The sequence below is a fragment of the Mustelus asterias genome, chromosome 12, assembly GCF_964213995.1.
Source record: "Mustelus asterias chromosome 12, sMusAst1.hap1.1, whole genome shotgun sequence".
NCBI lineage: Eukaryota > Metazoa > Chordata > Chondrichthyes > Carcharhiniformes > Triakidae > Mustelus > Mustelus asterias.
The window spans coordinates 51,172,539-51,199,752 of record NC_135812.1 but is presented as its reverse complement, the minus strand read 5'-3'; the positions used below and the strand labels follow the sequence as shown (position 1 = coordinate 51,199,752).

The 27,214-nt window shown below is 42.0% G+C and overlaps 1 protein-coding gene across 1 annotated transcript in view; it reads left to right on the top strand.

Annotated features, from left to right (window-relative positions):
- Positions 1–26,498, top strand: part of LOC144502013 (protein phosphatase PTC7 homolog) — a 51,103-nt gene extending 24,605 nt beyond the window's left edge. Inside the window, exons 5-7 of the mRNA XM_078226030.1 lie at positions 14,948–15,071; positions 22,087–22,216; positions 23,533–26,498. Of these exons, the coding sequence (XP_078082156.1) occupies positions 14,948–15,071; positions 22,087–22,216; positions 23,533–23,591 (313 nt within the window). The 3' untranslated portion in view covers positions 23,592–26,498. The remainder of the gene's footprint in view (positions 1–14,947; positions 15,072–22,086; positions 22,217–23,532) is intronic.
- Positions 26,499–27,214: the final 716 nt, after the last annotated feature.

Sequence of the window (27,214 nt, the reverse complement as noted above, 5' to 3'; positions counted from 1 at the left end):
ACTCCTTTCTGAGCATCTTGCCGATTTAAGCTGTATACACGTGGTTTATCCTTCCAGTCAGCAGTTTTATTTTTGCACTGTAAACATGATGGGGACCCTATCAGACATCAAATGGACTTCAATCTGTATTGCATTAATCATTAATTAAATGGATGGCCTGGAATGCAGTGCTGTCCCTTGCCAAACGCACATCATTACATTGCTAAATGTTTTCTGACTTCAGCTATGTACTCCAGCTGCTAACATTTAAAAAAGAATCTTGGAATATTGGTGCCACCTGCCTTAGAGTCATAACGGTTTACAGCATGGAAACAGGCCCTCCAGCCCAACTTGTCCATGTGGCCCAGTTTTTACCATTAAGCTAGTCCCAATTGCCTGTGTTTGGCCCATATCCCTCTATACCAATCTTACCCATAGTAAGAAGTCTCATAACACCAAGTTAAACTCCAACAGGTTTATTTGAAATCACGAGCTTTCGGAGCGCTGCTCCTTCATCAGGTGAGTGGAGAGATAGGTTCATAAACATGGTATACATAGGCAAAGACACAATTGCAAGATAATTACAGATTGGAATGTGAAGAATGGTTGGAATGTGAGTCTTTACGGTACAGACAATGCGAGTGGAGAGAGGAATAATCGCAGGTTGAAGAGGTGTGAATTGTCTCAAGCCAGGGCAGTTAGTAGAATTTTGCCAGCCCAGGCCAGATGATGGGGGTTACATATAGTGTGACATGAACCCAAGATCCCAGATCTTATTCATGTAACTCATGCAACTCTGCCATTTAAGAGTTACTCATGTAACTCTTAAATGGCAGAACCTTAAGAGTATTAAGAGAACCTCAAGACATTGGTAAGGCCACACTTGGAATACTGTGTGCAATTCTGGTCACCCTATTATAGAAAGGATATTACTAAACTGGAAAGAGTGCAGAAAAGATTTACTAGGATGCTACTGGGACTTGATAGATTGAGTTATAAGGAGAGGCTGGATAGGCTGGGACTTTGTTCTCTGGAGCGTAGGAGGCTGAGGGGTGATCTTGTAGATGTCTATAAAATAATGAGGGGCACAGATCAGCTAGATAGTCAATATCTTTCCCCAAAGGTAGGGGAGTCTAAAACTAGAGGGCATAGGTTTAAGGTGAGAGGGGAGAGATACAAAAGTGTCCAGAGGGTGGTGAGTGTCTAGAACAGGCTGCCAGAGGTAGTAGTAGAGGCGGGTACAATTTTGTCTTTTAAAAAGCATTTAGATAGTTACATGGGTACGATGGGTATAGAGGGATATGGGCCAAATGCAGGCAATTGGGATTAGCTTAGAGGTTTTATAAAAAAAGGGTGGCATGGACAAGTTGGGCCGAAGAGCCTGTTTCCATCCTGTAAACCTCTATGACTCTATTGGTAGGCAGAGGGATCTGGATGTACAGGTACACAGGTCACTGAAAGTGGCCACAGAGGTGGAGAAGGCAGTCAAGAAGGCAAACAGGGCATTGAGTTTAAAAATTGGCAATTCATGTTGCAGCTTTTTAGAACCTTAGTTAGGCTGCACTTGGAATATAGTGTTCAATTCTGGTTGCCACACTACCAGAAGGATGTGGAGGCTTTGGAGAGGGTACAGAAAAGATTTACCAGGATGTTGCGTGGTATGGAGAGCATTAGCTATGAGGAGAAGTTGGAGAAACTTGGTTTGTTCTCAACAGAGGTTGAGGGGCGACCTGATAGAAGTCTACAAGATTATGAGGGGCATGGACAGAGTGGATAGTCAGAAGCTTTTTCCCAGGGTGGAAGAGTCAATTACTAGGGGGCATAGGTTTAAGGTGCGAAGGGTAAGGTTTAGAGGAGATGTACAAGGCAAGTTTTTTACATAGAGGGTGGTGGGTGCCTGGAACTCGCTGCCGGAAGAGGTAGTGGAAGTAGATACAATAGTGACATTTAAGGGGCATCTTGACAAATACATGAATAGGAGGGGAATAGAGGGATACGGTCCCCGGAAAGGTAGGGGGTTTTAGTTAAGTCGGGCAGCATGGTCGGTGCAGGCTTGGAGGGCCAAAGGGCCAGTTCCTGTGCTGTAATTTTCTTTGTTCTGCAACTGTCTAACTGCTTTTTAAATGACAAAATTGTACCCGCCTCTACTACTGCCTCTGGCAGCTCATTCCAGACAGTCACAACCTCTGTGTGAAAAGATTGCCCCTCTGGACCCTTTTGTATCTCTCTCCTCTCACCTTAAACCTATGCCCTCTAGTTTTAGATCTACCATTGGGAAGAGATGTTGATTATTTACCTTATCTATGCCCCTCATTATTTTACAGAAGTCTCCTACGCTTCAGGGGGAAAAGTCCCAGTCTGTCCAGCCTCTCCTTATAACTCAAGTCCTGAAGTCCCAGTAGCATCCTAGTAAATCTTTTCTGCACTGTTTCTAGTTTAATAATATCCTTTCTATAATAGGGTGACCAGAACTGTACACAGTATTCCAAGTGTGGCCTTACCAATGTAAGTAATCCTTACCAATGGCGGCACGGTAGCACAGTGGTTAGCACTGCTGCTTCACAGCTCCAGGGTCCCGGGTTCGATTCCCGGCTCGGGTCACTGTCTGTGTGGAGTTTGCACATTCTCCTCGTGTCTGCGTGGGTTTCCTCCGGGTGCTCCGGTTTCCTCCCACAGTCCAAAGATGTGCGGGTTAGGTTGATTGGCCAGGTTAAAAATTGTCCCTTAGAGTACTGGGATGCGTAGGTTAGAGGGATTAGCGGGTAAAATATGTGGGGGTAGGGCCTGGGTGGGATTGTGGTCGGTGCAGACTCGATGGGCCGAATGGCCTCCTTCTGCACTGTAGGGTTTCTATGTTTCTATGTTTCAATGTCTTGTACAACTTCAACAAGATGTCCCAACTCCTGTATTCAATGTTCTGACCAGTGAAACCAAGCATGCCAAATGCCGCCTTCACCACCCTGTCCACCTGTGACTCCACTTTCAAAGAGCTATGAACCTATACCCTAGATCTCTTTGTTCTATAACTCTCCCCAATGCCCTACCATTTACTAATTCCTGCCCTGGTTTGATCTACCAAAGTGCATCATCTCGCATTTATCTAAATTAAACTGCATCTGCTATTCATCAGCCCACTGGTCCAATTGATCAAGATCCCGTTGCAATCCTAGATAACCTTCTTCACTGTTCACTATGTCACCATCCTTGGTGTCATCTGCAAACTCAGAACCATGCCTCCTAAATTCCCATCCAAATCATTAATATAAATGACAAATAACAGTGGACCCAGCACCAATCTCTGAGGCACACTGCTGGTCACAGGTCTCCAGTTTGAAAACCAACCCTCTACACCCACCCTCTGTCTTCTGCCATCAAGCCAATTTTGTATCCAATTGGCTACCTCACCCTGAATCCCATGTGATTTAACCTTATGCAGCAACCTACCATGCGGTACTTGTCAAAGGCCTTGCTAAAGTCCATGTAGACAACGTTGACTGCACTGCCCTCATCTACCTTCTTGGTTACCCCTTCAAAACTCAGTCAAATTCGTGAGACGTGATCTTACACTCATAAAGCCATGCTGACTGTCCCTAATCAGTCTTTGCCTCTCTAAAATGCCTGTAGCTCCTGTCTCTCAGAATAGCTTCTAATAACTTACCCACCACAGATGTGAGGCTCACTGGCCTGTAGTTCCCAGGCTTTTCCATGCAGCCCTTCTTAAACAAAGGCAGAACATTTGCCACCCTCCAATCATTAGGCACCTCACCTGCGGCTGTCGATGATTCAAATATCTCTGATAGCGTACCCGCAATTTCATCCCTAACCTCCCACAACGTCCTGGGATACACTTCGTCAGGTCCCGCGAATTTATCTACTTTGTTGCACTTTAAGACTTCCAGCTCCTCCTTCCCAATAATATGTACACTTCTCAAGACATCACTATTTCCCCAGATTCCCTAACATCATGCCTTTCTCAACAGGGAATACTGATGAGAAATATTAATTTAGGATCTCGCCCATCTCTTGTGGATCCGCGCATAGATGACCTTGTCCATCCTTAAGAGATCCTATTCTCTCCCTAATTACACTTTTACTCTTTATATATTTGTAGAAGCTCTTTGAATTCTCTTTTGTCTTATCTGCAATCTTGTGTCCTTCTTTGCCCTCCTGATTTCTCTCTTAACTCTACTCCGACATCCTCTATACTCTTCAAGGGATCCCCTGGATCTCAGCTGCGACTGTATGTCATATGTCTCCTTCTTCTTTGTGACCAAGGTCTCAAAATTCTGAGTCATCCAGAGTTCCCTCCTTCTACCAGCCTTGCCCTTCACTCTAAAAGGAATCTGCTTACTCTGAACCCTGGTTAACACAATTTTGAAAGCCTCCCGCTTACCAGACGTCTCTTTGCCTGCCAACAGACTCCCCAAATCAACTTTTGAAAGTTCCTATCTGATACCATCAAAATTGACCTTGCCCCAATTTAGATTTTTAACTTTTGGGCTAGACCTATCATTCTCCGTAGCTATCTTAAAACTAATGGAATTATGGTCACTGGTCCTAAACTGATCCCTCACTAACACTTCTGCCGCCTGCCCTTCCTTATTTCTCAAGAGGAGGTCACGTTTTGCCTTCTCTAGTCGGGCCATCCACATACTGAATGAGAAATTCCTCCTGAATACATTCAACAAATTTCTCTCCATCCAAGCCCCTAATGCTATGGCTTAGTGGTGAGAAAGTTAAAGTCCCCTACTACTACCATCCTATTTTTCTTGAAGTTATCTGTAATCTCCTTACATATTTGCTCCTCAATTTCCCTTTGGAGTTTTCCTGTCAAAATCATGTTGTGATTCTATTGCTACAAATCAGGTGTGTTACACACTATAATCCGACCATGCAAAGTTTGCATCAGTTCAATGTTGAACTCTGCAGTTGGGTCGATTTAGCCTATTCCATCATAACTGATTTGTACCTTAACCCCACTTTACCTGCCTCAGCTCCACATCCATTGATACCTTACCTCGTAAAAATATGATTCAGTCTGGAAAATGTTAATTGACCCAGCATCCACAACCTTTAGAGGGAGAGAGTTCTAGGTTTCCACTGTTGCGTCATGTGAGAAAGTCCTCCCTGGTTTTCCTCCTAAATGGTCTAGTTCTAATTTTAAGGCTATGCTTTGGATTTCCCTGAAGAGAAAGAATAATTTCTCTGTATACCTCAACCCCATTGAATTCTTCAAATTTCAAGTACTTCTATTTTGATCACTTCTCAATTTCTAAGCTCAAGTATGAAAGCTGATGGTGCAGCCAATGTAACCCTTGATATGATTCTGCTGAATCTGTACTGTGCCCCTTCCAAAGCTGAAATAACCCTTTCCGAATGTTCAGTGTTCCAAACTAATGGGACCTGACCAAGACTCTGTGCAATTAAAGTGTTATTTCTTCAAATTCCCTTGCCGAAAAAAGCTCAAAGTCTCTCAGCATTAGGAAATAACAATCTGATTTGACTTTTTTTAAAAAACAATAAAGATTAAAAACACTCAGCAGGGCAGCATTTGTGGAGAGAGAGGAAGAGTTAACATTTCAGGTAGCTGACCTTTCATCAGAACTGATTTGTCTTCCTTGGATCCAAAATACCTGGCCTCATGCTGCCTAACATTGAACTCCCATCTGCCACAGGTTGGCTATTCTTACAACTTTTCATCAAATTTTACAAATCAGGCTTCCTTCCCCCTTTCCGTCTTGTTTTGTGTTTCTCCACTTGATTTAGTCGCTTTGCTCAGTTAATAACGGAGCCCCACACACACGGGGAAAGGACCACATTCAATCTCCAAGCAATGGGAATTTAGTTGATCGCAGGCAAGCTGCAGAAGGTAGATTTTAACCAGGCTACCTGCTCCTAATTTACAAGACTATCTGAAAATGTTAATGGTAAGTTCCATTAGTAAAAGTTCCTTTAGGAACAGGAACTTCCAGCTTTTTACATGTTTAACCGTGAGCCTTTAGTATTTACATAGCATTTTTCATGTCCTCAGCATGTTCCTAGGGGCTGTACAATCAGTAAAGCACTTGTGAGGTCACTCTTGTCGGCAGATACGCCTGTCAACATGTACATGGCAACATGCTCAGAGCAGTGAGATAACAGATGAGACATTTAGTGATGGTTGAGGATTACATTTTGGCCCAGGACACTGGAAAATTCTCCCATTCCTCTACAAAAAGTATCATGGGATTCTTTATTCCCACCTCAGCAGGCAAATGGGGCTTTGTTTTAAAGTCTTATCCAAAAGAAAGCATCTCGATCAGTGGCGCACAGAAATGTCAGCCTAGGTTGTGTTCAGATCAGAATAGTGTTTGAACCTACAGCCTCCTGTTCTGTGACATCTTTAAATTGTCTCAGTTTTAAATCACTGATACCCGTCATCCTGCCCCATCACCTCCAAAGAGACACAATGTTGACAGTTTGCGTGTACTGGCTCAACCTTTGTTTGGATTTATTTACAAGTGGAAATAGCACACTGAGGCAAAAGTGCTGAACACTCCACAAGAGTGGTTGGGGGGTGGATTTTGTGCCTTTTACAAGTCTATTCAGTAGCTTAAGCTGCACAAGATGGGATTGTTTGAGAGAGCGTCCAATTGGGAAGTAATCTGGATACAACATTGTGTCTTGGTAGTCTAGCAGCCTTTGAGGTCAGTGTTCTGTGATCAAGCAGGAATGCTGACTGCAGTGATGAGCAGTTAATCATGTTATTTGGATTCAGAGCACCTACTATTGCTCTGACTGCCAATCCAATTTGCCACTAAAGCAAAATCTCTAGCTGTCAGATCTATCAGCACTACCAGGCTCTTAGTTTGTCTCTTATCCTTTATTTTGAAACACACTACTTAGTGCCCCCACTTTGACTTTTGCCACATTAAAATTAATACTTCTAAAATAAAGGCATAGTTCCCATTTCATTACAGTCTGTAGAGATGTACCACAGCAACAAATGGGCAACTTCAAGAGGAGAAAGTTAAGAACAAAAAACTTGTCGACGGGGTGGGGGAGTTGAAGGAGAGGCCAATGAGTAAGATTGTGTGTAGAGCTCTGCTTTCCTTAGGAGCGTTAACCAACATGAATGGGAATAGCGATCACTGGCAATACTGCAGTGTAAATGAGGCTTCCCTACAACTGCCAGAGGTAGTGCACATCATCAAAGTAGCTGTTTTCTATGATAAAACTAGAAGAACGCAGCTCCTACTTACCTGATCACATCACAGTTCCATCTTTTCTCTACATCGTTTCTTGAAAATGGTGTTACATTTGCTAACTTAGAATCTGCAGGGACCCTTCTAGAATCTAGGGGATTTTGAAAATGACAGAATCTCAGAGAATCGTGGAATAAAGGGTGTGGATGGGAAAGTGGAGTTAAAGCCAAAGATCAGCCATGATCATATGGAATGGCGGAGCAGATTCCACAGGGATATGGACAGGATAAGGAGTGAGGAACAAAGCAGGAGGTCAAAAAAAAATTTTCAAGAGCTTATGAGATTTTCTTGAAGGTTACTTTTTGGTCTTCATGCACTCCCTGGCTCTGTACTCTCCTAAATTAATTGATCAGCTACCTAATTGCATTTCCTTCATTAATGCCTACACTTTCAAGGTATTTAATTGACTGCAAAACACTTAAGGTTATGAAAGCACTGTAAAAATGTAAGTCTTTCATTACTATTTGGGATCTTCATCTGAACAGAGTGGCTACATGTTTGTCTGTAACACAGTCATTGCTTCTCAGGTAATTCACAGCATGTGAAACACTCTGAGATGTGTGGATCTCCCATTATGGCAAATGCAACTATTCATGCCAACATACCAATCTGGCACCAGTATGAAGAACAAGATGACTGCATTATTTCCAGTGGGATATAAAAATAACTATATATTGATAGTATGCTACCTGCCGTAGTCAGGTGGCAGTCCTGTCCTCAGTACTGTTCAGGACATGGCATGGAGTCTCTGGAACACATGCTAGAGATATGAGAAACATAGTCCTCTGCCTATTAGCCCTGCAGTTATCACGACATTTAGATGATGAATAGTCACCTGGGGTTCAGGACCTTTGGGCACTGCTGTCTAAGCAGCAATAGAAAAATACCCTCAAAACAAGCTTTCAGTGAAGTTAATGGCTTTTAGTATTTCATTTCTGAAATATTAACTGCTGAATGCTTGATATGAATGTTAAAGGAGTGCCATATTGTTAAAGCAAATATCCTGAGATAGTATGTCTCATAGGAAAGTGTATCTCTAGGGAGTTAGGCCTACAGTTGGTAAAAGATGAATGAGTGCTGCACTCTGCCATGAATTTTCACATTCCAACATTTAATGCCATTACTGGGCCTTCTGGCTGATATAAAGCACACTTTGTTCTTTAGTTTGATGTCCAGCTCAGCAGTACGATTCTTTGTCATTCTTTAGCATGTATTTGACTCTTGGAATAAGTACAAAGCAAAGAAATGTCAGTTTGTGAAAAATGAAGTATAAAAAGTTAATCTGGAAGCAGTGCTGTTGTAGAATTTCACTGAGTCTTGCCCCATGTAGACAATGTCCTAGCCTCAAAACATTGTACATGGGGGTCGAGGCCCAAGTGCAGTTTGAAGCTGAAGCAAGGGTAGAGGGTGAAGGACCAAAATGGGCAGACTTCATTCAGTCCCATTAAAATTACACACACTGTCTTCATTCTCATATAATACTTTGACCTGATATTATTTGAAGTTAATTGAAGTTTATGGTAATGTGAGAATCAGGAAATTGAGCTGATCAGAGCAGTTGTCCGATAGTACCGATAGTGTATCCCAGGACATTGTGGGAGGCTCGGGAGGAAATTGCGGGTCCCCTAGCCGAGATATTTGAATCATCGATTGTCACGGGTGAGGTGCCTGAAGATTGGAGAGTGGCAAATGTTGTGCCTTTGTTTAAAAAGGGCTGCAAGGAAAAGCCTGGGAACTACAGGCCAGTGAGCCTCACATCTGTGGTGGATAAATTGTAGGAAGATATTTTGAGAGACAGGATCTACAGGCATTTAGAAACGTAAGTACTGATTAGGGACAGTCAGCATGGCTTTGTGAATGGAAAGTCATGTCTCACAAATTTGATTGAGTTTTAGAACATAGAACAGTACAGCACAGAACAGGCCCTTCGGCCCACGATGTTGTGCCGAGCTTTATCTGAAACCAAGATCAAGCTATCCCACTCCCTATCATCCTGGTGTGCTCCATGTGCCTATCCAATAACCGCTTAAATGTTCCTAAAGTGTCTGACTCCACTATCACTGCAGGCAGTCCATTCCACACCCCAACCACTCTCTGCGTAAAGAACCTACCTCTGATATCCTTCCTATATCTCCCACCATGGACCCTATAGTTATGCCCCCTTGTAATAGCTCCATCCACCCGAGGAAATAGTCTTTGAACGTTCTCTCTATCTATCCCCTTCATCATTTTATAAACCTCTATTAAGTCTCCCCTCAGCCCCCTCCGCTCCAGAGAGAACAGCCCTAGCTCCCTCAACCTTTCCTCATAAGACCTACCCTCCAAACCAGGCAGCATCCTGGTAAATCTCCTCTGCACTCTTTCCAGCGCTTCCACATCCTTCTTATAGTGAGGTGACCAGAACTGCACACAATATTCCAAATGTATTCCAAATTTTTTGAAGGGGTAACCAAGAAGGTAGATGAGGGCAGTGCAGTTGATGTTGTCTACATGGACTTTAGCAAGGCCTTTGACAAGGTACTGCATGGTGGTTGTTGCATAAGGTTAAATCTCAAAGGATCCAGGGTGAGGTATCTAAATGGATACAAAATTGGCTTCTTGACAGAAGCCAGAGGGTGGTTGTAGAGAATTGTTTTTCAAACTGGAGGCCTGTGACCAGCGGTGTGCCTCAGGGATCAGTGCTGGGCCCACTGTTATTTGTCATTTATATTAATGATTTGGATGAGAATATAGGGGGCATGGTTAGTAAGTTTGCAGATGACACCAAGATTGGCGGCATAGTGGACAGTGAAGAAAGGTATTTCCAATTGCAACGGGATCTTGATCAATTGGGCCAGTGGGCTGACAAATGGCAGATGGAGTTTAATTTAGATAAATGCAAGGTGATGCATTTTGGTAGATTGAACCAGGGCAGGACTTACTCAGTTAATAGTAGGGCGTTGGGGAGAGTTACAGAACAAAGAGATCTAGGGGTACATGTTGATAGCTCCTTGAAAGTGGAGTCACAGGTGGACAGAGTGGTGAAGAAGGCATTCGGCATACTTGGTTTCATCAATCAGAACATTGACTACAGGAGATGGAACGTCTTGTTGAAGTTGTACAAGACATTGGTAAGGCCACACTTGGAATACTGTGTGCAATTCTGATCACCCTATTATAGAAGGGATATTATTAAACTAGAAAGAGTGCAGCAAAGATTTACTAGGATGCTACCGGGACTTGTTGGATTGAGTTATGAGAGGCTGGATAGACTGGGACTTTTTTCTCTGGAGCGTAGGAGGCTGAGGGGTGACCTTATAGAGGTCTATAAAATAATGAGGGGCACAGATCAGCTAGATGGTCAATATCCTTTCCCAAAGGTAGAGGAGTCTAAAACTAGAGGGCATTGGTTTAAGGTGAGAGGGGAGAGATACAAAAGTGTCCAGAGGGGCAATTCTTTCACACAGAGTGTGGTGAGTGTCTGGAACAAGCTGCCAGAGGTAGTAGTAGAGGCGGGTACAATTTTGTCTTTTAAAAAGCATTTAGATAGTTACATGGGTATGATGGGTATAGAGGGATATGGGCCAAATGCGGGCAATTGGGATTAGCTTAGGGGTTTTTAAAAAGGGTTGTATGGACAAGTTGGGCCAAAGGGCCTGTTTCCATGCTATAAACCTCTGTGACTCTAGTACATGATGTGGAGATGCCGGCGTTGGACTGGGGTAAACACAGTAAGAGTTTTAACAACACCAGGTTAAAGTCCAACAGGTTTATTTGGTAGCAAATACCATTAGCTTTCGGAGCGCTGCTCTGGAAGGAGCTCCGGAAGGAGCAGCGCTCCGAAAGCTAATGGTATTTGCTACCAAATAAACCTGTTGGACTTTAACCTGGTGTTGTTAAAACTCTTACTCTAGTGCATGCCAGGGTGTGAATTTATCTTGTAACTTTGGGCCTATAACTAGGTCAGTTAATAGAAAAATGTGACCAATTAGAAGTTAGGTTTTATAGACGAAAAGTGCCTGCAGGGCAAGGTTTTTATTTTATAATGTACTCCTGAAGGAAAGCAAATGCAGATTGATAATGCATTGATTAATCGTTTAAGGCTATTTTAATATAAAAATGTGTTGCCCTCGAACTCCGGTCAGCTGACACATTGAACAAAGGCACGCAAACTCTCAAATTATAGCACAACAAATCTTTATTGTACTCAAAAAGTATCAAACTCTACTACAAAACCTTTGTACATCAGGCATCAAACTTCATTATGCACGAAGTATTTGACCTCTGACTTACTTTGTTACACACAAAGTATCCAAAAGGTATCAAAAGCTTCACAAAATATCCAAACCCAAGACTTGGGCTTGGAGATACTATCTGTGACGAGGCAAAGTCATCAGACTCTCTCCCAATGGGCTTTGTTCTGATGTCTCCAAATTCCACCAACTCCGGGTCTTGCTGCTGCTTCTACAGTGGTTGCCCCGGGTTACTGCTGCCGATGTCCTCCAATCTCTCCTTCTTATCCAGATATTGCTGGCACTGATCATGCTTCCAGTCACATACTCTCAGGACAGACACTAACCAATCACTGTCCTTCGGGAATATTGAAGAGTTATGTCTCTGTCCTTCATCACAGTCTGTTCAAGGCATAGCAATAGCCACTGTCCAGTCAACTCCCGTGTTTGTTCCATAGCTGCATATCCTGTTCTTTGCTGCTCCCACTGTCCTTAGCATGATACAGAGTTAGCTCTTTTAACCACCGGGCTTTGCTGGTGTCTTCACTTTGCTGGTGCCTTTATGAATATCCATCAGGCGATAAATGGTAATATAATTGAATATTTTGAATATTAATTGAATATATTGAATATTTCGTTCAATGTACAATGTTACATGGAGATTACTGATGTTTAATCTTTCAGATTTACACAGTACCTAGAAAGTATACTTAAAAAGGCCAAAACAACACAACTGCTTCTAACTAATTCTGTTTTCCCTGATTGAAGTTTAAATACATCATAGCTGATCTAAGTTTGTTTTGAAAACCACCTTTGTTTCTTAATCTAAATATAACCTGATGATTTTGAAAACCAACTCCAACCAGTCTCAAAATGTTTAACTGTCACTATTTTTTAAAAAGGTAAAAAATAGAAATGAAAGGATTTCTGTTCCCTTAGTATTCTCACTGCATTGGGCGCCATTATATGGAAGCAAATTTCAGCTAGTCCCATGAGTTATATTTTTAAATCGCTTTGCAGAGCTCCATAATTTATATCATTTATTGTTCATATGCTGGGTTACACATCCTAATGTATTTTGAACTTCTTTCGACAGTTGGCTATCAGTATGCATTACCAGAGTCAGAGGTGTTCTTTGACAAAAAGATTAGGCAGATGGGAATGTAGGGGCTGACATCATACAAAGAAAAGGACTGTCATTTTTTATTCATTCTTGGATAAAAAGAAATGGCTGCTGCTAGCAGTGCCAACATCGATTGCCGATCACAAGCTGCCTTTGAGAAGTTGGTCGTGAGCCGCTTTGAACCACTGCTATCCATGTGGTTAAGATGCTTGGACAGTACTACTAAGCGTTAGAGTTCCAGGATCTTCACCCAGCAATGGTGAAGAAGCAGTCATGTACAGCCAACTCAGATGGTACAATTTTGTAGCTTGCTAGTTTAGTCAAGAGTCAATCACATGCTGTGGGTCTGGAGTCACATGCAGGCCAGACTGGGTAAGAGCAGATTTCTTTCTCTGAAGGAGAAAAGTGGAACAGGTGAGCTTTTGTGACAAATTACCACCCCATCAGTCTACACAATCATGAGCAAAGTGAAGGAAGGTGCCATCAACAGTGCTATTAAATGGCACTTAATCACTTGCTCATCGATACTCAGTTTGTCTTCCCCTGGAAACACTTGACCCCAGACCTCGTTACTGCCTAGGTCCAACCTTGGACAAAAGAGCTAAATTCCAGAAGCGAGGTGAGAATGACTACCCATGACACCAAGGCAGCATTTGGCAGAGTGTAACATCAAGGAGCCTGAGTAAAATTGAAGTCAATGAAAATAAGAGGGAAAATTCTCCACTCCATGGAGTCATACCGAGCACAAAGGAAGATGGATGTGATTGGTGAAGGCCAATCATTTCAACCGAGGATATTGATGCAGGAATTCCTCAGTTAGTGAGGAATTATCCATCTTTGATATTCGATGGCCTTATCGCTAAATCTATCACCATTAACATCTTGGGAATTACCACTGTCCAGAAAATTAACTACACCACTCATAAATTCTTTGCATATAAGAACAGTTCTGCAAACATAAATCCTGACTCCCCAAAGCCTGTCCACCGTCTACAAGGCACTTATCATAAATGTGATGGAATACTCCCACCTGCACGGATAAGTGCAGCTTCGAAAGCACTCGAGAAACTCGACAATCATCTAGGACAAAGGAGCCTGCTTGACTGACTCCCTATCCACCACTTTAAACATTCACCCCCTCCACGACCTATTCACAGTAAGAAGTCTCACACCAGATTATGCCTATTCACAGTGACAGCAGAGTGTACTACCTACAAGATGCACTGCAGCACCTCATCAATGCTTCTTTGACGACACGTTCTAAACCCACAAACTGTATCACCTAGAAGAATGAGGGCAACAGACACATGGGAACATCACCATCTGCAAGTTCCACTCCTATCCTTACTTGTAGCTATATCCCCATTCCTTAGCTGACAAAGGTTTGGAACTCCTTTCCTAAGTACAGGATTGTGGATATACAAACACCCCACAGACTGCAACAGTTCAAAAAAGTGGCTCACCACCACCTCGAGAATAATTAGAGATGGGAAATAAATGCTGGCCCAGCCAGCAACACACTCAATCCGTGGACAAATAACAAAAATCAGACGATGTAACTTGGTTCTATTAGTTATCTTGTATGGACCTAATGAAACTTTGATTGCAGTCTTCCAAGTGTCACAGACTGTCACATCTCATTAGACCAGCAACCAAACAGTGCCATTTTTTCTTCAGCTTTGGTGCCTGTCACTGGCCTAACTGCCGAGTAAAAGTGCAATCTTGAAGGTTGGATCCTGCCTGTACTCGGTGCAGTGACATAACTGGTGCAATGCCAAAACTGAATTGCTTTTCACATGTGCACAACAGCGACACTTACATCTCGGGAACAAATATAACAAAAAATCGATTTGCTTCCATAATTTTTTAATACTCTTGCCTAACAAGTTAACTTCCAGTTTCATGGATTTGTTTTGGAGGTGATGAGGAGACATTTTCAAATTTCCACTGCCCTTTGTCTGAAAACACTCAAATGTTATTGTACTGCTCCCTTGTTCTGGACTCTCATCAGAGGAGAGAGTTTCTCCCTATCAAATCTTTTAATAATCTTAAACCTCAATTATCTTACCCCTTAATCTTCTAAACTCAAAGAATAAAAATCAGTCCCCTTCATTTAACTCTTTTTATTTTAGCCTCATCATTCTGGCAATTCTGTGATATGCTTCATTGATTGTGTCCTCTTAAAGGTGCATGCCAGAACTTAATACAGTGTGACCTCTGAATTTATATAACTTTAGCATTGCTTACACCCCTTTGTATTCTGTTCTTTTGAAGTCATGACTAGCTTGCCATTACATCATTTTTGTACCTGTCCAACTAGCTTTTAGTGATTTATGTACTTGAACCTCTAAATCTCTCTGCTCATCTACAGTTTTTTTAACATTCTACAGCCCTGAAACAGCAGAAGGTTCCACATTCGATGTAGAAGTGGGTGATATCATTCTTACGGCGACAGATGGGCTCTTTGACAACATGCCAGACTACATGATCTTGCAGCAATTGGGACAACTGAAGGTATGGAGTTTGTGGCCAGTTGAGTCACCAGCTCTCCATTTAGTTTATGCTAACTTGTCCATTCTGCCTTTGTGGCTGCCCTGAACCTCCCGTTGTACCTCAAACTAATAGTTGTATTACGACTGAAGTTCTCTTAAATTTGCACTGATTTGGTTGGTGGTTTTGGAGTGATTGGAGGTAAATGAGTCTGATTATGTTTTTGTAGCCTGTGCAGCAACATTCTTACCATTAAACCCCGAGTTTGAAAACTCGCATCTTGTTAGATAACTGTAAGGGAGTGGGAGGTGCAAAGTAGTCTGGGTGCCCTTTCTTGACACCAAAACAGAAAAATGCTTTAAAATCTCAGCAGATCTGACAGCATCTGTGGAGAGAGAATAGAGCCAACGTTTTGAGTCTAGATGACCCTTCGTCAGAGCTGAGAGGTCCTTCCTTGAACCTGGTATATTTTTCTACAAGCTGTGTGAGGGAACATTTCCATCTATTCTCTGAAGTGGAATTGTTTGTGATTTTTTTGTGGCTGTAATTTTCTTTCTGTTGAATGAACTGCCCTTTCTAGAAATCAATCTGTTTTGTTTATCTAAAAACAAACTTAATGACCGCAATGAAGTGAATACATTGTTGAACTTTAAACTTACTGATGACTTTTCATTAAACCCTGGGGTTTTTTTTCAAATATTTTCATGACTGGAACTTTCCACTTGAGTAGTGTGTGAGCAATAAGTAATCGAAAACTCTTAGGCTTACTGCTCACCCAACTCAAAAATCCCTGATGTTTGGTGTCTGCACACAATGATTGTCTTAGTGTCTTGAATTCACATGCTTGAGATAGATTTGTAAAATTAGAGACTGATTTTATTCCACAATCATGATGTCTGTGCCATTTTGACTGTTTTTTGAAAGTGATTACCGAACCCTTTTGCAGGGAATTTCTGAATGTGGTTCACATCTTGAGTTAACATAAAACCCAGAACCTGACTCCTGTGCAGACTTTAATCTGAAAGGAGAATATTTGGCTTCTACATGATGTTCTCTGGTACACCACAAATGTTGGTGGCATGTCATGGTTTGGCAATGTCTTCTGACTTGATTTACTTACAAAAGTACCCAAACAATGTTGTGTTTATGTGTCTACTTGACCGCATTTTATACTGTTGTGTCTTAATGCGGCCAACTCGCTTGTACAGCAAAGATTAGAGGATGAAAAGGTTGCCGCGTGGTGGGTTACTGAACCAGCTAGTGGAGCTTTATTAGATAGGTGTTGCTTACTTACAGTCCAGGATGGAAGAGAGGGAAAATCTCCCACATCCCTCTGATGATGTCACCATGTAATCATGTGACACACTACAGAGGTTTACAATACATAGCAATCATCCTTTCAGATTGTTAGATATTCGGAAAGTGTCTGTGGGGCGGAAACTCATTCCAGGAAGAGATCACAGCCTGATCTTGGCTTTTTGAGTTGTAGCATGAGCTTGTTTCCTACAGTTTTATTCTGCCATGTTTTCAGTGAAGAGGAAAAGCTAGCTAATTGTCTCCCTTGGTCTTTATGATATTAACACAGCTGCATCTGAAGCAGGCAGGTTTGTCAAGAGATTCTCCATCGTGGTGGATTGTTGATTAAGGTGAGCACTCATTCCATATTACATAGAACATATTGGAAAGGATGGACTGCAAGTCTCTTGTTATGAGCCACTTTCTCCTGCAAAACAGAGGGAACTGTATTAATAAGAGTCTCGTGTAATGTAGCTGTTATTGCCGAACAGTTGCCAGTGTACATGTGTTCACTAGATTGATTCCTGGTCTCCAAATCTAAGGAAGTATGGGGGCTGTATGTTGGTCCCTGGGATGATCAGATTGTTTTGTGATGAGAGGCTGAGCACATTGACTATGTTCTCTGGAGTTTAGAAGAATGCGAGGTGCTCTCATTGAAATACAATTCTGACTCTGAGAGGGCTTGACAGAGCAGATACTGAGAGGTTGTTACTCCTGGCTGGGGAATCTAGAATATGGAGGCACACTTTCGGGATAAGGAGCTATCATTTAGGACGGATATGAGGAGAAATTCCTTCATTCAATGAGTTGTAAATCTTAGGAATTCTCTACCCCCCCCCCCCCCCCATGCCAACACTATAGTTAAGAAAGCCCACCAACGCCTTTACTTTCTCAAAAGACTAAGGAAATTTGGCATGTCCACTACGACTCTCACCAATTTTTACAGATGCGCCATAGAAAGCATTCTTTCTGGATGTATCACAGCTTGGTGTGGCTCCTGCTCTGCCAAAGACCGCAAGAAACTACAAAGGGTCGTGAATGTAGCCCAGTCTATCACGCAAACCAGCCTTCCATCCATTGACTCCGCCTATACTTCCCGCTGCATCGGAAAAGCAGCCAACATAATCAAGGACCCCCACGCACCCCGGACATACTCTCTTCCACCTTCTTCTGGAGAGAAAAAGATACTAAAGTCTAGGTCACGTATCAACCGACTCAAGAACAGCTTCTTCCCTGCTGCTATCATACTTTTGAATGGACCTACCTCGCACTAAGTTGATCTTTCTCTACACCCCACCTCTGACTGTAACATATTTTGCACTCTATCCTTTCCTTCTCTATGAACAGTATGCCTTGTCTGTATAGGGCGCAAGAAACAATACTTTTCACTGTATACTAATACATGTGACAAATCAAATCAAATCAAAACTGTCTGAAAAACCTCCTGCCCCCTGGAATGAGAGAACATTCCTCCTGCACCCAGGCTTCCAGAGTAACATCTGTGAACCTTGCTGCCTGTGCTGTTCTGGTTTCTATTTCATTACTCTCTTGAATTCCCCAAAATAACCTTTCCCTTATCTTATTAGTAAATGTTTAGTATGCCAAATATATTATAGTGAAGATTTAAAACACATTCAATGCAGAGGAATATAACTATTTCACTACATTACATTCATAGGAAAATGTAAAGTGATGATAGGATCAGTACATTGACTTCAGATTCAGTGTTATGCATGCTGTGGCATATTTTAATCCATTTTGCAGATAATTGTGACATTGATTGAGGATCAGGGGGCAGGACCATTTCATTTCCGTCGCAACAAATTCCAGCCAGTCGATATTGATATACATTGTCATGTCTCTGAGAGGCATTGGACAAGCAGTAACCTCACAGCATGTTGGTTCCGACAGAGCTTTGCTGTTCCACTTTCAGCCTGTAAAGTAAATGGCACAGTAAGAAGTCTCACAACACCAGGTTAAAATCCAACAGGTCCAACTTGTTGGACTTTAACCTGGTGTTGTGAGACTTCTTACTGTGCTTACCCCAGTCCAACGTCGGCATCTCCACAGCAAGTAAATGGCACCCAGCCAAGTAAATTGGTGTGATGTTGTATAGTGACCCAGAAGGGTCTGACATTCACACTGATGAGTGAAATATGAGTGAGTTTGGGTACCGCTGATGACAGATAGATGGATTCATTTTATAAAAGTTCAGGATTATGTAATATTGCTCCCAGCACTCAGAATATGTTGGCCTTCTGTTGAGGTACAAGATGAATTGACCAGAATGATACCACACCTTAAATTGAGGGCTGATTTCATAAACTAAGCTTGTAGGCAGACCTTTGCAAACAGCAATGATCTGCTGGGACACCAATGCACTTGGACCGGTGCGTAGGAAGGATCCTCTGGGGTTTGCGCCCTGCTGCGACACCAGTGAGTTGACACAGGAGAGAGCCCATTCACCCGCTCCAGGTGTGGGTAAGGATTCACTGGTTCAATCCACTCTCTTCCATGGTTCAGAGGCCCCAGACAGGGAACAGAAATGTTTTTAAAGATAGGAAATTGAGGAGTAATCGAACCAGGATTTATAAAACGACCGAACAGTTTAGTAGGGTGCAATAAAAACAGAAAATGCTGAATAAACTCAGCAGGTTTGGCAGCATCTGTGGAGAGAGAAACCAAAGTTAACATTTTGAGTCCGTGTAACTCTTTGCTTTTATATTAGTTCAATCTGGTGGGTGAAAAGAACCCAGAACAAGAGACATAGTTTTAAAAATAGAGATGGGTCTCAAAAACATAACATCAGAAATAACCTGTTTTGTCAAAGCTGTTTTGCCTTTCACTTGGGTCATGGCTGATTTTCTGTCTCGATTCTTGATGTCAGGAAGCACTAATTCTCACCAAATACACGGGAAATCTGGAATTCTGATCTCCAATGGCTGCATGCGGATGCTGAGAGTCCGTTAACATTTTCAAGACTAAGATCATTTGATTTTTATTGTGGAAGGGTATCAAGGGACACAGAGCAAGGGTGGATAAGTGGAGTTTGGATACAAATCAGCTAGGATCTAATTGAATGGCAGATTGGGCTTGAGAGCCTGGATGGCTTTCTATTCCTTTCGAAAGGGAACCAAAGTATTCGGCATCTATTGTCTGCTGCTGCTTGTCACAATAAGAAGTCTCACAACACCAGGTTAAAGTCCAACAGGTTTATTTGGTAGCAAAAGCCACTAGCTTTTGGAACAGGCTGTTCCTTCGTCAGGTGGGTGGGAGTTGGACTTTAACCTGGTGTTGTTAGACTTCTTACTGTGTTTACCCCAGTCCAACGCCGGCATCTCCACATCGTGACTGCTTGTCACTACCAGGAGATCTGCTGTCATGGTGTGTCATGCTCATCTGCCTTGCATCATCCTCTCTCATCCACTGTAGCTCCTTTGTAACCGCTCTGTGACGTCTGTCATCCAACCACATCTAGGTTGGTCCCTCTTTCTCATATTCTACACTTTGCCCTCTAGCAGAAATTTCTGCAGCTTTTCACCTCTGATCCAATGGTCAAAATACTGACATTGACTTTTCTGTCTGTCACTTTTTTGTTGTTGCACGTTCAAGCACCTCTTCTTTTGTTTTATGGACCTTATATGGAATTTTAAATAGTTTAAATTTAGTTAATATGATTCATGTGTTAGGCCATAAATGATCTGAGAACCTAAGCTGTTTATCATTTATCAGCCTTGGTGTCCAGAAAGGGTAAGTTGGTTTTGAAACAGTTTCTGGAATATGGTTGTCAGCAGGTTTTTATTCCCAGTCAGTAGAAAGGAGAGAGAAATGTTTGCTTGTGATCCTGATATATCACACATTCCATGACTGAAGTTACCTGCTCCCATTTACTTGTACTATTTAGTAATTGTCTTTACTCCATCATAGAATTATAGAAACCCTACAGCGCAGAAAGAGGCCATCTGGCCCATCGAGTCTGCACCGACCACAATCCCACCCAGGCCCTACCCCCATATTCCTACATTTACCCGCTAATCCCTCTAAGCTACGCATCTCAGGACACTAAGGGCAATTTTTTTTTTAGCATGGCCAGTCAACCTAACCTGCACATCTTTGGACTGTGGGAGGAAACCGGAGCACCCGGAGGAAACCCATGCAGACACGAGGAGAATGTGCAAACTCTACACGGACAGCGACCCAAGCCGGGAATCGAACCCAGGTCCCAGGAACATGTGAAGCAGCAGTGCTAACCACTGTGCTACCATGCCGCCCATACATCATTGTATTAGTCTCCAATTTCTATAAACAACTGGTGTCTGACGTGATGTAAATTTGGGAAGACTAATGTGCTCTTTGCCCATTCCATTGTACAATTATTGCTTCATCCAAGTGAAGAATAAAATTCCAGGAAGCAACCGATTTTTTTTCATTCATTCAGAGGATGTGGGCGTCGCTGACTAGGTTTATGGCCCATCCCTAATTGCCCTTGAAAAGGTGATGGTTAGCTGTCGTCTTGAACTGTTGCAGTCCATGTGGTGTAGGTACACCCACAGTGCTGTTAGGGAGGGAGTTCCAGGATTTTGACCCAGCGACAGTGAAGGAACGTCTGATATATATTTCAAAGTCAGGATGGTGAGTGACCTGGAGGGGAACCTCCAGGTGGTGGTGTTCCCAGGTATCTGCTACCTTTTCCTTATAGGCAGTAGGGGTTGTGGATCTTGAAAATGCTATCAAAAGAGCCTTGGTGAGTTGCTGCAGTGCATCTTGTAGATGGACACACTGCTGTCACTGTGCATCGGTGATGGAGGGATTTCAATGTTTGTGGAAGGGGTCGCCATCAAGAGGGCTGCCTTGTCCTGGATGGTGTTGAGCTTGTTGTGTTGTTGGAGCGACACACATCCAGGTAAGTGGAGTATATTCCATCACACCCCTGACTTGTGTCTTATCGATGTTGAATATCTGATATTCATAGAAAAAGGCCAAAGTACAATATTTTTGACCCTTCATAACTATGACTTCTATATCAATCAGCCTTTTCCCTTAGAATTAGAAAGGTAGATGAATGAGTTGTAGACCTTGTGTAACTGTATTCTTGAGGTAACAGATGTATGTGTGACGAACGAATTTCTGAAATTTTCATTTGAGAACTTCTGTGTCAGATGCCCCATGACTGATTTCTCTTATTCTCGCTTCCTGTTTCCTGTGTCTGGCCTGCTCCTGTGTCCTATCTATCTGACTGTCTATTTTACCTGTCTCTCATAATGTGGAAACATTTTCATTACTAAAAGCACAGGTGATAGAGCTTCCTTGTTGCTTCACGATCCAGCTCACTGTATTTGAAAATTAAATGGAACTGAGATTAAGAAGTACCCCAATGAAATTGGAAATGTATGTGGATTGCAGCCCGAGAATACCAGCTGTGCTATTCCAACACTGTTCCTGTTTGTGAGCTGGGTTTGGGCTGAGACAAGCCTGCCTGCCTCCATGAGCTAGGCATCTAATTGTTAAAAAACCTTGTTAACTGTAGGTGAAGGAGGATATTATTCCATTCAACCAACAGTTTCCTGATGTGACAGGGAGACAGTCCGGCTGCCGGTTATTCCCAGAAAATACAACTTGTTTTGAATAAAAATCTAGAGTTTAGAATTTATAATAGGGAGGGGAAGTTAACAAGAAATGTATGCATAGTTTTATTAATGTATTATATGCTGCAGCTGAACTTTACGCTAACTTTTTTTTACAGGACTCAAGTTATCAGAGTATGAAGGCGACAGTGAAAAGTATAGCTGAACAGGCCCAACAGTTAGCATATGATCCAAACTACATGTCTCCCTTCGCACAGCATGCCTGTGAAAATGGACTCAATGTCCAAGGTAAGCTATTGCTTTTTCCCTTCCTCATTTTCCAGTGCATGATGAATTACCCAGGGTTTCTGGCCCTGTACCGATAAAGGTTACAAATGAGGAATTACCTACATCACAGCTGTGTCCTTCCATTCTTGCTATATAAACTAGAATTCCGAACCAAGCTATAGAGTTGGAACTGCTAACATTTTCATATAATTCTGTTGCCTCCTGTGCTCAATGCTGACAGCTGAGGTTTCATAGCTCGTTTCTATTCCTCTAGAGAAGTTTCAATCCCATCTCTGCAACCAGGGGAGGACAGCGACATTGAGGGGAACTGGGAACATATTGTGTACCCAATTACTCGTCCACAGATTGATCTGCAATCCAGTACTATGCCAACTCGGTGTTAGAATATTCAGGCCTGACTTCCCATAGAATCCCTGCAATGCAAAAGGAGGCCATTCGGCTCATCAAGTCTGAACTGACTCTCCAAAAGAGCATCTTACCCACCCCCACCCAGCTGCCCTCTGCCCATAACCCCATGCATTTACCATGGTCAATTCACCTAACCTGCACACCTTTGGACTATGGGAGGAAACCGGAACACCTGGAGGAAACCCACGTGGACATGGGGAGAATGTGCAAACTCCACACAGACAGTCACCCAAGGCTGGAATTGAACCCGGGTACCTGGCGCTAAGAGGCAGCAGTGTTAACCACTGTTCCACCATGCCAACCACAAGGAGTGCTTGCTCTTCTTCCCCTTTTGAAGTTTCTCCCTTTGTGTCTATTGAGATGTTTCCCCAAGGAAAGAAAGCACTTAGTAACGGGAAAGAGCTGGAAAAGGGGGAATTTGGCCTCTGGGGACCTATTATGCATCATACAGTGAACTGAAATGGCTGTGCGTTGTGCTGTAATTTCTGAAATGCACACACATGTTCAAATTTGCAAATTATAGCTCAGTTCTATTATTCATACTGGGCAACATCCCAGCTTGTGCTGGTTGAGATGCGTGTTTTCTGTTTAAACTGTTTACTCAGCACGGTGTTCTTTAGGCATAATTTTAAACTGAGGGTTTTTTTCCATGTTCGCTCATTTTAAATGTTATTGTATAAAAGCTCACTCCTCAATGTTCTGTATACATGTGGCAGGAGGTTCAGGTGTTGAGACAGGTGTCCTTGTGGCTGTGGACTATTGCACATTGTGTCCACAGCTTGCTAGTTTGCCATTGTTCCATTAAGTGCTAATCAACTGAGTAACTCCACTGTAACATCTGATAATCTTCAGGCAAACCACTTAACACCATCCATAATTCAGCATTTAAAATAAAATTTATTTTGTAGGTGGCAAGCCAGATGACATCACAGTGCTATTATCAGTAGTGACTGAGAGCAAAGAATGAAGAGGAAATCTTACCTCACTGACCACGAGCACTAAGCTGACACACCTCGAAGGGTGGCATCCGTGAATCTCTGTTTTAAGAATCCCACAAATCTCTGCTGGTGGTGACTTTTGATCTATGCAGATAAAAACGCTCAAGGAGTTCAAGTAGTTGAAATATTGGGTGAATGATCCTCCTATTCAGTCCTGTAGTTTGGAAAAATTATGCTTTGCCCTTGATTTCTTTTTACATTCTGTTGAGGCTCTACAAAATAACCTGACTTCAAAAACTCTATCCCTATCTCAGCACCCTTACAAACATCTCCACCTTTTTCTATTCGGTCATTAAAGACTAACAACCATTCGGTCTCCTTGAACAATTTTGCTCGGAGCGATTCGTGGAAATTCTGCAAGCCAAAAGGTGGGTGTTTTTTTTAAACTTGTGAAACAAGTTATTTGAGTAGTGGCCCAGCCCCAATTTGCTAAAAGCCTTGCTACAAATTACAAAAACCTATCTTATTTTTATCAAACCATAGATTTGACTGAAACATGGGAGTCACGGATGAATGATTTGGGATGCTCACGCTATATTGCCAATGTCTTTTGCCCCAAATGCCACTGGAATGTGTCAGTTTTTAGACCAGACTCTGGGAAAGGGAATGTAAATTGACTAGGAGAGAGTCTTGTTTTTTTAAGCATCTAAAGTACAAGAAAATGGTTGAATTTTTGAACAATGCAGAGTGCAATTTTGACAAAAGCTGGTTTTCTGCACCAGGTGCCTGCTGGAGCATGTAACTTGTTTCCAGAACAGAACTCTTTCAAATCTCAATGGCAGCCATTACAGTGCCTAATAACCCACTGTGTTGAGAAACAGACTAATTGCAGAGTCCTCATCGTTTATCAGCATGGCTGTCACTGTATTCACACTGCTTTAAATAAGAATGTATAGTGGCTACCTTAACCTCTGTACAGTGGACTCTTCTGATCCAAAGCTGTTTTCTAGAACTGATTTGTGGGCAATCTATTGGATTTCATTGAGTTGAACCACTGTTAATGTGTGTTAATAATGGGTTTAAGTGTCACAACAGAAACTTCATGCTGTGAAAAGCCTGCAGACCAATGGGTAGAAGAGAGCAGCGAACCCTTAATTGTCTTGTGGAGTACACCTGAACTCAACAAAATGGACAGTGTGATCCGTCATCTGAAATATTCCTGATGTGTGACAATTCCTGCACCAAGCCAGAAGCTCCTTGTTGCCAATTCTCCGCAGAATAAAATATACTATCCCAAGAGAAGATCAACAAATAAATCTTAGGAGTATGAAGACTACCCTGCTGAAATTGTAGAACTGAACTGGACCAGAATTTAACAGTAATGGTTGTCAGAATTTTAATGGTACTGGTGGGTTGTGCCATACCCTGAATCATATTCTTTAAAAATTTCATCTGGTCAGCTTTTATTTGATGTATTTTATTTGGCAAGTTTTCTAAACTTGGTAGTGTGGATGCATAGTACTTTAAATCTTTCCCACAGCCATACAGCTATATTTTTTTAAGAATCTAAAATTAATAGAAACTACTTGAAGATCTTTGTGCCCTATACTTAAATTCTTGAAGCTATAATTATGGCTTCAGCTGGCTGCGAGTTCTTCCAACCCTATCTTGAAACTATTTAAATGCTTTCCTCCGTCAGAGATCATGGGTAACTTAGTGTGTAATATGAGAGTTATGCCAGTGTTAAACGTTCTCCCATGGGTATGGAATAATCAACTATTAACCTTTTGTAACACCTGGAGATCAGCATCAGAGTGTAACCTGTTGGCTGCTCACTACATAGACCATCTGCTTCTCTCTGCCCTCTTATGAACTGGTACCTTGTGATCAGGTTTTTGTTATCAATAGTCAGCAATGTCATCTTCGTATTGGTTTGTGTTGGTTGGTTTGTCAGTTAAATACAACTGCACTGAATTTGGGTAAATTGGTAACTAGTTTTGAGGATAGATGTGAATTTTACTGTGCAGTTTGTCTGGAAGAACAAGCTGGTGGATGATGATTAAACAGAAAATGTGTCCTGTAGTTGGTGTCAAAGGATAAATCATTGCTGATAGAAACAGTCAAGCAAATGTCAGCTCCTGTAACGACTGCAGTGATTGAAATATATCTGTGGTCAGAAAACTTTGCACTAAAGACCTGATTCATGTGCCTGTCATATTTCTGGGTTTTCTAAATGTAAATCTGTGATTAGCCTACTCAATGTTGACACTGCTGTCAGTGTAGGTTGTGACTTCATTAACCTGAACTGGTAGAGCTGAATTTCTGTAACCCAGATGGAGAGCAGAAGTGTGCAGATTAACTGACTGCTTGTTTCAGTTGCTGCAGCAGAGCGTTTTTAACAAGTGTGTGACAGCAGTTTGGGAGGGAAGGACTTGTTCCAGATCATATTGGTCTATCAGCAAAGGCAAAGTCTAAGCTATCTGTCCCTTGACTGCAGAGTGTGCTCAGTGTAGAAAGAACAAGAAATGGAGAAAGGAACCAAATTCAAAGGGGAAAGGAACATTTGAAATAATTGGACTTGATGTCCTTAGAATGTTTAGAATCGTGTTTTTTTCCCCCAGTGCAGTAAATTCCAAAGCTCGAAATAGAAGCTGACAGGCCCTGATCTCCCTCACTGCTGCTGTTTCACATAGTTCAATATCCTCCATTTGAACAAGGCACAAGTTATAACTGGTTCAGATTGCTTTTTGGGAAAGAAGATAGTTGCTGCTGTTTGAATTTGTAGCCATAGGTATTGCTGCAGCGATATGTCTGTGATCCTCTGTATATAATGTCTGTATATAGTCAGTCCATGTACTATGCACATGGGTTTTTACAAACGTTTTTCAGTTTTGGTTCTGTTGTAGTCTTTAAATTTAGAAATACAAAGTCAGGTTTAATTCTGCTTTGTTTTTAGTTTGTTACCTGCGATTGTACAGAATAAGGAATTGAGTATCAGCACACTGTTATGGGAATATTGCACTGAAATCTTTCGAGGATACTACGATCTTCCTATAGAAATCAGATTTTGTAAATGTAGTATGTGGCCCAGTTTTTTTTTAAAACCCACAACAGTTATACATGATAATAGATATATTAGGTTTATCCACATTCTTAAAAAATAGGCCGTCAAATGAGGGGCTTGTGGCCGTCACATCCTCCTGCCATATTACAACATCTCCAAACCAAGAAAGGCAATCAATGCATTGATTCATGTACAAGGAGCATCTGTAACAATCATCACACTTTACTTTTGTACCGGGTGGGGTTTGATCCATCAACTGGGATGAAATTCACACTGGGAAGAGGGGGGCAGAGAAGTGAAGAGCACTTTATTCTCTTTGAAGTCTCCATGCACATTGTGCTTGTAAAATCAGAGAATTTTGCAACACAAGAATGCCATTCTGTCCATCATATATTTGTGAGCTGTCCAGTTCTACTCCCCTGATCTTACCCCATACTGTCCAATTCCTTTTGAAAATGTTGAATTTTTAAAAAAAGTGACTGCATTCCAAATTCCAGATCATTATAACGTGCCACCTATAAAAAAAACTCTTCAATCTTCTCCTGTAGAATTTTTTTTGCCAATTATCTTGATTTTTTTTTTTGCTCC